At 38.8% G+C, this 13,103-nt stretch overlaps 1 protein-coding gene across 5 annotated transcripts in view; it reads left to right on the top strand.

Moving 5' to 3' along the window:
• SRF (serum response factor) overlaps positions 1–11,421 on the top strand; it is a 92,854-nt gene extending 81,433 nt beyond the window's left edge. For all 5 annotated transcript variants that reach the window (XM_039324592.1, XM_039324591.1, XM_039324589.1 and 2 more), the window contains 4 exons: positions 2,736–2,855; positions 5,607–5,798; positions 6,920–6,996; positions 7,527–11,421. In XM_039324592.1, coding sequence (XP_039180526.1) covers positions 2,736–2,855; positions 5,607–5,798; positions 6,920–6,996; positions 7,527–7,622 — 485 coding nt within the window. In that variant the 3' untranslated portion in view covers positions 7,623–11,421. The remainder of the gene's footprint in view (positions 1–2,735; positions 2,856–5,606; positions 5,799–6,919; positions 6,997–7,526) is intronic.
• Positions 11,422–13,103: the final 1,682 nt, after the last annotated feature.

Genomic DNA, 13,103 nt, shown 5'->3' with positions numbered 1-13,103 from the left:
GATTTCTTTTTTTTTCTTTGTAAGCTTTCTATCCTACCTTATTAAGTGTGGGGGCTCAGAGCAGTATACATAATGTTCCTTCCTGTTATTTTGTCCCACAAAAACAATCCCATGAGGTAGGTTGGATTGAGAGTGTGACTGGCCAGGATGAGCTTCTGTAACAGAGGGTGGACTAGATACAGGGGTAGTCAACCTTGGCTCTTTTATGACTTGTGGACTTCAATTCCCAGAATTCCTGAGCCAGCACAGCTGGCTCAGGAATTCTGGGAGTTGAAGTCCACGAGTCATAAAAGAGCCAAGGTTGACTACCCCTGGACTATAACCTGTGTCTCTTCGCCCCTACTCCAACTCCTTAACCATTCTACCACATTGGCTCTTATCCTGCATAGGTTAATGTTGTGGCCTGCACAGCTGCTGAATTTTTCACCATTTGTCTGCCTTCCTAAAACTTTGGCAGGAGTGAAATATAAAATATACAGTGGTCCTTAAAAGTTTGTGAATTGAATTTTCAGTGTATCTGCATAAGTATGACCTAAAATGTGATCTGTTCTCTACATAACCCAAAACTAGATAAAGAGAACTATAATTTCCCCTTCCAATGAACCTAGAGATTCACATACTTTTTTCCCATACAAATATATAGCTTTTGATTATTTTTCTCAATAAATATATGAACAAGTATGGTTTAAGCTTATTCTTTTAATACAGTTTTGTCAGAACAATGGCAACTGATTTAAAGGGGCTCAGTAAATAAAATACTTTTCTCTGATTCTTGTAAAGAAAATAAATTTGGTGTTGCTTTAGTCTCTTGGAGAGATAATTCAGAGATGGGGTAAGAACAGAATAACAAGATGCCTGAAATTTGAATAAAGTTAGTTTGAAAGTTAACGTACTTTTATATAGTTCTATGATTATATCTTGTGTGATTTGCTGATATTTGTACACGGTAGGAAGCATCAAGTTGACAGCCCTATTTGTATTTGTCAGATCTTTTTCCTTAAAGGGAAGAAAGAGAAAGAGAGCAAAAGAGTCCTGATGACCCCCATCTTTCTGTGAGCATATTTGTCTTGAAGGCTATTTTATAGTTTGATAGTAGTAGATAATGGAAAGGCTACAGTGATGGGAGACTGCGACTAAAATAGGTAAATATGTAAATAGAAGGGAAATGATGTAGCCACTTAAACTTGGAAACTTAGATCTGCATGTCCTGTCCATTATTCTTTCTGGGAAAGAGTAGAAACCCATGGTGGCAATAGCTAACCAAATGCTTTATAGGAGGCCCCTTCCTCTTGGCCTTATATTTTTCTGCTTCCACGTACATTATTTTGGATGCCGGTAGACAGAAAAATCCCTTTGGATAGACTGGTGAGGTGGGTTATAAATATTCTTTTAGCTATATTTTGTGCTCTAAATGGATTAGAAAAGGATGAGAAAACGTGTTGATGAAAAAAAAATGAAGGTCTGTTATCATATTCCAATTTTGACTTATTCCTGTATAATACTGCTTCCTTACACAAAATATAATTAATATAGGGTTAGTATACAAATAAACTCTCTCTCTCTCTCTCTCTACATATAAATATACACAGAGACAAACACAAAGTTACATATATGCATTATAGAATTAATGATACAAATACATTCATGAGAAAAATTATTCATTGCAGCCAGATAGATCCTTTCTGCTCATGGGTACTACAGCTTTTGAATTCTGAATGGCTCAGGAGCAAGAGATGATAGGTTTCTTTATACTTATTTGGTGGCTTTTCCCAAACATCTGATTGAATCCTTTGGGAACGGTTCTTAACTTACCTGTACTTGCCAGAAGTCTCCTGGCTAAAATCTTCACCCAGGAATGTCATAGCCATATTTGCTGTGACCTGAAAGTTATAGTTAATGGTAGTTATAGGTCCAATATTTCTAGATGGCATAAGTTGTGAAAATGTAAATTCCCAACATTTAGAAACTGCCCATCTCCCTCACAGATCCCCCTCTCTTTGGGGGACTTCTTTGATTATTAGATTTATTTTCCATCTTTTGTTCAGGAGCTTAAGGAAGTAATAGTGTTCCCTCCTCCCATTTTGCCCTATGCCAACAACCCAATGAGGTAGGTCTGGTGACTGAGAGTGTCTATCCCAAAATCACCCAGCAAACTTTCATGCTAAAGGTTGTCAGCCCAACTTCTTACGTCACACTGGTGTTTCTTAAGTTTTAAAAAATCCTTCTGTGAGGGAGATGGGCAGTTTCTAAATATGATTGATAAACAAACAAAGACATTGCAAAGTTGTATCTAATTGTATGAGTGTAGGATTATTGTTAAAAATGGCTTTTTCTTTCTTGTTTGTGATGATTTTAAGATTAATTTTTATATATCCATATTTCTTTGAAATATCTTACATTGCTGACTTCCTAGATACTGCATGATCCTAAATAATAAAAGTCACTTCTTATACAGTGCTTTATTTCAAATATAGAAACTCCTGCAACTCATCCTGTTTACATTGTCTTACTTAATTCTTCCCTCATTGACTTCTAACTTCTGACAGTGCTGTGGCTGAAGGCAATATTGTTTGAACAATTTCTTTAAAATAACTTTGAAAAACCCGCTGTAACAAAGTGGAGGGATAGCATGTCGCTGTAATTGTTTTGAAAAAGCATCTAACATATCTTGTCAATTAAAGTCAAAAGGTTCTTAGCAACAGCACATGCTAAGAACAACTTGTCTTGCTTCCCAGGTGGTGCAATGGCTCAACAGGTTCCTGTGCAAGCCATCCAGGTGCATCAAGCCCCCCAGCAAACGTCTCCTACAAGCGACAGCAGCACTGACATCACACAGACCTCTTCCAGTGGGACAGGTAGGCAACCAATTACCCCTAACTCTCACTTTGCAGTTTTGGGCCAGGAGCTCTCCAAGGTAGTCCACGAGAACTCAACTCCAAGAAGTTCAATGCAGGTAGTCCTTGGGTTATGATGGCAATTGGGACTGGAATTTCCATCACTAACCAATACAGCTATAAAGTGCAATGTGACTTAACCACATTGCTTAGCAACAGCAATCCTAGTTGTTGTTGTAACCCCAGGACTATGTGGCTCGTTAAGCAAAGATCTTACATGACTGCATTACTTAATGGTGCTGCAGTTGTAACCTCAGGATTATGCGGGTCGTTAAGCAAGGACCTTATGTAACCTGTGACATGGGAAGAAGTGGAAGTCCCAGTCAAGTGGCCAGTGAATGAGAGCTATGGTCAGGCAGCTATGTGGAGAGGAGCTATGGAGCATGGCCATTCAGAGCCTGATGGGCAAGTGAAAAAGTGGCAGGAGTAGGAAACACTTGCTGGAGTGACTGCTGGCTTCCTCATTGACTTTGTTTGGGGGAAGCCAGCAGGGAAAGTCACAAATGGCAACCACTTGACCACAGAACATACTGCAAGTATTGTAATTTTGAGTTGGTTGCCAAGCACCCAAACAGTGATAATGTGACTGTGGGGATGCTGCAGCAACTAAAGTTTAGAAGTCAGTTATCTTATTTAATGCCATTGTGTACCTTTGAATTATTGAACTGGAGGACTATGAGTAACAGTGGGGAGACGAAATTTAGAGACAAAACAAGCAAAGCCTCCACTAGACTAAGCACATGTATACAAATTTTTAAAAACTTTCTGTGCCATCACCCCATTGTCACAAAGTAAAATGAGTTGGATCAAAACTGCCCTCGTTTCAGTCACATTTGCTTAAGACAATATGTCATCAATGTTTCCTAATGCTTAGGAAAGAGGACCAGACTTCCTGTCTTTAGGGGCAAAAGGCAGATCTGTAATCAGTAAGTCAAAATTTCAGGATAGCAATTAAGTCCTAATATGGTTTGAAGATGGAATCCTTTGCTTGAGGCTGAAGAGCAGGTTATCCTGGTTATCATAGTTGATGCATTTCTTCAAATTTTATAATAATACAGTATTTTCTCCCTGCTCGCGATAGGGGAAGGTAGGGGTAGAGTGTGCTATTTAATCTTATTGTTCCTATAATAATAGGAATTTACTCTACATTAATTCTTGTCTTGGGCCAAAGTTTATTATTGTTCATGAGGTTATGATCTTTTATGTCACTAGTCCCTTGTCCAGTTAGCAGTGATAAGTCAGCAAAAAAAGTTAGCAAAAATATAATGAGAATACAGCTTTAGTGCCATCTAGTGAGACTAGTAAAATAGAGACTAGTAAAAAAAATTCTATTTTTTAAATGAAAATTATTTTACAAGGGTAAATAAACCAAAATCTATTGTGTGTCAAACCCGATTCCTGGGGGGCTTTATAGACGTGGTGTGTAGTTTTCACAGCAACAGCGTGGAGATGTGGTTCATTGTCTTCCAGGATGATATTTGGGTATTGATGTTTTAACTTTTCAGTGTAATCTATTGCTCTAGAGTAGGGATAGGCAACCTTGGCTCTTTTATGACTCGTGGACTTCAACTGCCAGAATTCCTGAGCCAGCATAGCTCAGGAGTTGAAGTCCACGAGTCATAAAAGAGCCAAGGTTGCCTACCACTGCCCTAGAGGTTTGGTCTCCCATCAAACATTAACCAGGTATAACCAAGATCAGACCATCCTGATTGCTTGGTGATGTTCCTGTATGATTGGCTTTTCTTAATCTGATACAGATTAAGAAAAGTATATGTTCTTATATGTTTTTTCTTATTCTGGTACAGATCACAAAGACTGAATTTGGTTTCCCCCCCAAAACTATTTTATTATACAGAATTAAAGTTCTGTTCCTTACTTCTAATCTTAATTGGTAGTGCTATTTTTTCTACATTAATTGTTTCTTAGGTTTTTAAAGTTTTTCTTATTTCCCAAGTCCTCAGTTCTTGTAGCCAGTCTTAGTCTTTTTGCATGTAAAACCTACTATAGAGTTGTGAATGCGGCTTTTCTCTCCCCCCAGCACTCACAGTTTTTTCCCCAAGGTTTGCTGTTTGTGTTGGGAATTTCTTTCCCCCCTTCTCTGCTGTCTTCCTGACTTGATTTCTTTTTTCACCATGCACATGTTTGACTTCTGGTCTGTTAATGGGTCAAACTCTCCAGTTAAGGAGGGTGTGTGGCTGTTCTAACCCTGATTCCAGAGCAGCATTAAATATACAATCCCCTATTGTATATTTTATACATTGATACTTTATTTTTAGAAACAATTTTCTATCCATGTCTAAAAATAATATGTTCTTTTTAACAATAATTTTTAGTTCTGCTAAAAAATAGCTTCCCACCCTTCCCCTCAAAAAAAGGAAAAGAGATCTGATCTTGGAATATGAAGGAACAGCCTGATTTTCAGACATACATCACATCTTTTCAGATATATTGAAGAACTGTAGAATCTGTCTTCTGTCATGCATTCGGAAGCCTTTGGACAATTTTATCTCCTGGCAGTAGGATTTAGACTGTGGTGAATGTACATGATAAATTTGTACTGGCTCAGAGATCTCCTAGAGTAGGTTTTACCCTGTAACTCTGCACACACCTGATAGAAGTATGAAGCGGTCCTGCTTCTGCAGGTAAGATAGTGAAAGCAAACAGATGTAGCATCCAGCTATTTCAGTTGTGTCTTTTCTTTTGTTTTGCCAGTGACCCTGCCAGCTACAATCATGACTTCATCTGTGCCAACCACTGTGGGAGGCCATATGATGTACCCCAGTTCTCATGCAGTGATGTATGCTCCTACATCGGGTCTCACGGATGGTGGGCTTGCGGTTCTCAATGCCTTTTCCCAGGCCCCATCAGCAATGCAGGTTTCACATGGGCAAGTCCAGGATCAGGGTAAGACTGGACCCAGATACGTTTGATTTTGAACATCCTACATTGCTTACTGCCCGTCTGACATCTCTTTCTCTAGCTATACATATACATAGCATAAAGCAACATTTGGTTCTCAACCATTAGAGTGCTTCCGGTTCAGAATGGGTACCTTACTGCATCTGTCAGAAACTCCTTAAGCGATCCATGCTTTTTCCTCAGCTGGCACAGTAGTCATATGAACTCGGGAAAATAGATGTTTGAGATGTATTACCTCTGTAATAGTCTTGGGGTTCAAAAGAATATTTTACTGAGCCTAGAAACAGACACTCTCTTCTCTATTTGAGGTAACAAATTTGCTAAAATGTGAGAATCAAAAGTAGAAACAAGGAAGGAAATCAAGAAAGAGGATCATTTTCAGTCAGCTTGCTAAAGTTTAATATAGATGAATAAGGGATGTGATCTGAGAATGGATTTACATGCAGATATGCTGTACATATAACTGCATATATGTATACATCATATCTGTGGTGGCTTTGAGTTTTAGGCAACAATTCAGGACAAGCATTTGATTGAGGCTTCTTTATCCTGTTTATGGTGATCACAATGGCTTCCTGCCCCAATTTTGGCAAAAACCCCAACTCTTGAGTTCCAAAAACAAATGCTGATCATTGCATAGGCTGCTGGGATATATATTATAAAGGAGGGATATGAATAAAAATGTTTCCTAAATCACTCCAGAGTCTATTTTCTTAGTGAGGTTTTTATGTGAAAGGAATTAGGCTCATATAGTGCATTAATACATGAATTATTTAAACTTCATATATTGAATTAATTCCAATTGGCTAGAGCTACCCAATATGCAACATTAGAAATCTTGCTTTACAAACTACAGTGGCTAGGTTCACATAACAGATTAAGTCTTTTTTTAAAAAGCCAAGTATCATATGGTATAGCATCATATGTGAATTCAGTTTATCTATTTTTTTTGTTCTGTAAAAACATAGTTTGCTCTATGAGTTATTTGGTTTTGATAGCAGTAGTTCATTTTTTAATTTCCTACTGTGATTATGCCTGCATAATCCAGAGTGATCAAGGCTAATTTTGGAGAATGATTAGTGTACATCTGTCACTTTCTCTGGCAGGTGGAGTCCCTCAGGTATTCCTGACAGCTCCGTCAGGAACAGTTCAGATCCCAGTCTCAGCTGTTCAGCTTCACCAGGTAGGTACAAAACAACCTTGTATTTTTCTTTTTCAACTTTTACCCTGAGGCTGCAGTCATTTTACTGAAAATAAGATACACTAGCAGGAGTAAGTATAGTATAAAATTAATTGTAATTGTGCTTGTAATTATTTTGTAGCATCTGATGTTTTTTTTACCTTAGTTGTTCAAGACACGAGGATTTCAAGCTTCATGTTCCACTTACAGAAGTGTTGTGAGCAGATGTTCAGTTTATTAACAGCAGCTCCAGTCAAATTTATACTGAACCTTCTGAGCTTGTATGACATGTGCTGCTCATTTAATATAGAAACCTGGCTTTTTGGCATCAGTAGTTTTATGTGTCATTGGCTTTTATTAATTGTGATATGTACAATGAGGTTTCATATGCCTTGAAATTCTGAAAGGTAGTTTTGAAATGTAAGTGAAGAAAGTAAGCTGTGATTACTTACTTGTGAGACCCAGGAGTAGAAGAATATTTGATGTTCGCCCATAAGACACTGTTCCTTTCATTGGTTCTTTTCTCTCTGCAGATGGCTGTCATTGGTCAGCAGAGCAGCAGCACTGCCAACTTGACAGAGCTGCAGGTGGTCAACTTGGAGACATCACATGGTTCCAAGAGTGACTGAGCAACTTTGGGAGGGACCTGGTGAGGGGAGGGGAAGAAGTGTGTACCCAGCACCCCAACATGAACCAGCAGATGCCACCGCCGCCACCTCCAGCTTTATGCTGCATCTGGCCCTGGATCTATGGCACTCCTCAAGCTGCACGAGGATCTCGGCAGTCCCTATTTTTGTATGGACTCCATCACTTATTTATTGTTGCCTTTGACACGTTTTCTTCTCACACTTTATACTGACACACACACCTCCACACACACAAAAGCACCCACAGAAGTACATAGATGCATATTAAAAGTGGCTGCAAGGCCAGCAGCAGGAAGCTGAGTCTGGGCTGTACGGGGACTTTGTTACACTGCATTTACTGTTCTTTTTGTTTATTGTTTGGTTTTCCTATTTGTTCCAGCCAAAGAAACTTTCTCTCACGAGTGGGAGAATTTGCTCTGCCATGTATAAAACTTTCCATCTGTTTTCATTGCCAGGGAGGGAACTTTTCTCTCTCTTTGCCTTGCTGCTTCTGATACATAAGAATGTCCTTGAATGTCCTTAGTTTGTAACCTCTAGACAGAGCAATTGAGGCTGTGGGAAGAAGCTGCAGTCCAGAAGACTGTGAAGCCATTCTGAAAAAGTTAAATCTCTTTTCAGGCATAGCCCTGATATCCTTTTACACACACAAACACACACACACACAGAGAGAGAGAGAGAGAGCTGGGACAGTCACCTCTTTCCCCTCCCCCATTCCAGTTCAGGTCACTTCCTGACTGCAGCTTTGTGCCTTCAAGCAATCCATGATGCATTGTGGGTTGGCTTGCCTTTATTCTTGGCTGGCAAAGAGAGGGTTCTTCCTGTTGGCATTCCAGCTGGAGCAACTGAGCATCTTGGATTTCCTTTTACCTTTAAAGTATCCCTCCCTTGGAATCTCTTTTTGTTGCATAGGAACTGACTTGGAGCAGCTTCTTGCCCATTTAGTCTGGCTGTAGTCACATCTTGCAGCCCAAACAAGAATTGTTTACCCATTTCCCTTTTTCCTTGGAAACACACTCAGCAACTCATAAGCCCATTAGCAGATTTCATTTTGTGTAATGCTTGAGTTTTGCTGATTTTTTTTCTTCCTGAGAAGGAAGAGCTACAGTCATGTTATAATTATTATTATTATTATTATTTTAATTTTGGAAGGTATAAAGAAGCCTTCCCCACTGGTGCTCTCCAAGATGTATTGGGTTCCAAACTCCATATCCACTAGCTTTTGGCAATGCTGGGAATTGTCGACTAAAAGATTGGAAAAGGTTGATGAAGGCTAGTGCTAAGCAATGAAGTTGGAAACAAATAAGGGTTGTTTAAGATAAAGTATTTAAACTTAACTCAGCAGGCTTTCCCAAGGCAACTGCATCCATGGATGAAATATAACTAGTTTGGGATACAATAGTGTAACATAGCCTATGACATTTGTTTGTTTCTCAGATAGCCCTGGAAATGAGATGGTATGTTGCGCCACCATCATGAAGTATGTTTGACCTGCATCTGCAAGGCCTTCAGTCTGGGAGTGGGTAGGTGGCATGGGGCAAGCTTAACCATAGAGCATTTGTGGTAAAGGTTCTTCCTATTTTTTGTGAAGCCACTGTTGTGTCCACAGTGAAAATTTTAGAATTTTTTTTAATGACACTTCAAACAGGAGGTTCTGGAATGAATAAATATTGTAACACATTTAAAGGAGGAAGCTGCAGGACTGCTAGTCTGTAATAGAGAATGGAAAGAGATGCAGAATAGAGAGAAAGGGCTGGATCATTTGTTTGCACACAATCATGCATGTCATTCAGCCCAGGACAGGTCAGTGGTTCTTATAAAACCCCCCTCCCAAAAAAGGCCAGCTTTGGATTAAGGAAGCTGCAAACTTTTACAGAAAGAAAGCAGCTATTGTAAGTCCTTCCTTTCTTTTTTTAATTAAAAGACAAAAGAAGCCTTGAAAAAAAAAGACTTTATTTTTCTAAGTGTTAAACTCAGTATTTATGTAATTCTTAAAGGAATTAAAGTCTGGCTCCTATACAGTTTTCATGGGGTTTGTAGTTGGGGGGGGGTGGGGAGATGGGCCATGGGGCAGGGTTGAAAAAAAATGAAAAGAAAGGGGCCTTTTTAATTTGTATTGTAATATTCTAAAATTGTTTCCATGAACATTAGCGTTTAAACATGTCTCTGTCTCTAGCACTTGAATCATGGCTTTGGTGGAAAAGTTGCACCAGTGGGGAGGAGACGGCTTATACTAGGTATCCCAAAAGTACTACCTGAAAACCACATGCAACTGCATCAGCATTCCCTTTATAGTGCCAGAGTGACACTCAGAATTGATGGAACCAAAGTGTTGGTCCATTTGTTTGTTCTTGGGGCAAAGTGGAGATCTTTAACCCTGTGGATGCTTAAGGTATCTATTTACCATCTTAAAAAACCTTGCATCCTTTTCTAAAACAAGGTATGCTCCTTCCACTTTGGGATGCAGAGATCAATACAGTATGCCACACAAATCCTGGGATGGCCATCAAGCCAAACTGAAGTTGTGTACTACTTTTCTTTTGTTTGCATCTTCAGCTCACATGGCCACATTATAAAAAGGTACCCAAGCTCCATCAAATCTGGCTTATATTTAATTCAAAGAAAACATTAGGGTAACTTGTTTAAAACTTTCCATGATGGGTTACATTTTAGAATATTTTTTTGTTTTTGTTTTACATGTCAGAAAACATTGAAAAGTGTTATTTCCCCAATTAGTTGCAGTTTGAAAGGATGTGGTTTATTCATTTCTTTTGCTTTAAATGTATATTGGTACTTCTCCAGCACTAGCTTCAATAATGAAGTTTCCAAGACTGGTGCAAAAGTATCCCCTTGTTTTAAGCCTCATTCCTTTCTTTTAGATAAAGTGCAGATTTTTTAACCTTTTTCATTAAATCAGTGACATGAGAAAGAAAGGCAGCCAAGGCAGCTGAATGATTACTCTCTGCCCTCTAGTCTAGAACAGATATACTTTATGGCAAAAAGATTGCTTGGTTACTTGTCTCCTTTCATTACCAGCAATAATGGAAAAATGATTTATATTCAGTGATGTCTATCCACTGATGAAAACATTTGCCAGCAATCTTCAGCAACCCCTGTTTTTCCCCCAATTCTGATATGGAGTTTGAAGGGTTTGCCACACAAATGGAACTTAGCTGTACATTGATAGCTGTTTTCTGTATGTGGATTGTTTTTTTCCTCCAAGAGGGAATTTCTCAGCTATTAATAGGAAGCTGCTTGGGATAAAGGCACATCTGAAAAACAGTAATTCTCGAATCATGTTACTAATTCAAAAATCTTCTGCTGAAATAGAGACGAAAGGCTAAAATCAAGATTTTTTTTTTTGATACTGACTCATTTTTTCTGATACTGTACTAATTTTCTGATTGGGGATTCTACACTTGATACTCATCCTTCACATCAAGGAAGTTCTCCCTCCTACAAAAAAAGCACCTGCAGGTTAAACGCTAATGTTGCATGTGATTAAAGTGTTGAATTGTAAGAACACTTATCAGGGATGAAATGGCATTTATTGTGTGGTGACATTTTTAGTTCACTTTACAGATTGTTTTTGGATTTTTTTTGTGTGCACGTGCGTGCGCATGTATGGGCGTGTGTGTGTGTGAGTGGCTGTGTGTGTGTGTGGTTTGTTAATTTCCAGGGTTGTGTTTCTGGAAGGATGTGACAGTAATCGCAGTACTATGTACAGAGCTTTCTTTTGTATTAAAAAATAATCTTTCAATAAATGTATCATTTTGTGCACAAACTTTGTGTCTTAAGTATTGCTTCTTTGACCAATAGCTGCCATGAGTCCTCTGGGAGTGTGCCAATGGAGAAATATGATAAATAAATAAAGATTGGGAACAAGTAACTGCTTGCAATTATCTGTGATGTTAACAGCATGCTAGTAAGAACAGAAATATTTCACAGTATAGGAGGAAAAGGAGATCGGTTGAGATCTAGGAGGGGGATTTTGCCTGGATCATGTTTAAAGTAGTGTGAGACAAGATGTGTAATCCATAGGGGATAGATAAAGTCTCCATGTCAAGTCTACTTTTGATAACTGCATGGATATACCTATGCCATTTTCTTGGCAAGAATGTAGAAGTGGTTCACTATTATCCTGGTATACTTTTCAGTCTCCAGCTTCCACAACCTTGGTATCAGCCCTTCGTGACAGATCAAGTCAAGAAACAGATACCTTAAAAACTCTACAATTCAACAGAATTGTAAAAGCTTTATAGCATCTCTTCTGGCCCTTCTTAAAGCAAATAAGAATCAAGGCAGGGTTATTCATGAGTTTCTTTGGCACTGCCTCTTCCTTTCCTGATCTGTTAATATTTCTTGCATTTCCTCAAGTTTAGCTATGCATTTTTCCACACCATCTCCCAGGTTAGATTCACTCTCTTCTTCTGCACATCAAAATGACACTGCCAAGTTGCTATGGGAACCAACTATAGACTTGCTCCCCTACCCACTCCTGCTTGCTTGATAGCATTTTCCCCCCTCCTGCCCCATTCCAGGTCATTAAAGAAAACTTGCTGCACAGACAGAAGTGGAAAATATTCCCTTCCCTATCATTTATAGTAGTGGCAGATTACAGGGCATGACCGTACGGGAGAATTTCAGAGGAAACCAATGTACCAAGATATGGAGTGTGGACATCTGGTACTTTCCCATGACCTTTTAAAGATTCAAGGTAGTGAATAAGATATTCAAAACATCTCCAGAATACATTCCACTTCATATTCTCTCCTGTCCATCAGAATGTGGGAAAAATAGGAACGGACAGTTGGAATACAAAGGCCATGGGGGCTGCTCATGAGCAAGAATTGTCTGATGGAAGACCAGATGAATCCACAGAAGCTGACAATGACAAAGGCCACTGAATTATTTTCCTAGGTAACAAAAGGAGTCAAAAGCTGGAGTCCAGTTTTTAGATGAATGAGTTGAAAATAAAAAATTAGTGGAAAGCCAACCAAATATCCCCCTCTTCCCTGCAATTTTGATATACTTGTTTGTGTGTGTCTGTCACCTACTTGTACGCAGACTTTGGCATATCTAACTGTTCTTGTAAGATAAGTGCCTGCCTCTTAGCATGAAGTCCAAGGTACAAAGAACAAATGCTGGTGTTCCAGAAGGCAAAATACAGGGGTGATTGCCAAAAGCTGCCTAAAAAGAGACGTGCCTATGGAGGAATGTACAATTATTATACCCAAATTCTGCAACAGGCAATAGTTAGCCCAATTGTTCTAATTAGAGATACAACTTGTCAAATACATACTGTTCTATATTTGATTCACCTCCATTTGCCCAAGTATTACTGGAAATCAATTAGTATAAAATATGTAACAGCATTTAGAAAATCTGGTAAAATTTTCCCGCTATCCTATTTATGCCAAAGAGAATGAAAGCAAATTTATTTTGAAGTTCATTTTTACTGTCTCT

The sequence above is a fragment of the Crotalus tigris genome, unplaced genomic scaffold (assembly GCF_016545835.1).
Source record: "Crotalus tigris isolate CLP2741 ecotype Arizona unplaced genomic scaffold, ASM1654583v1 scf7180000024302.2721777, whole genome shotgun sequence".
In the NCBI taxonomy this organism is placed as follows: Eukaryota; Metazoa; Chordata; class Lepidosauria; order Squamata; family Viperidae; genus Crotalus; species Crotalus tigris.
Note: the sequence above shows the minus strand (reverse complement) of the source record. Positions and strands in the feature narration are given on the sequence as shown.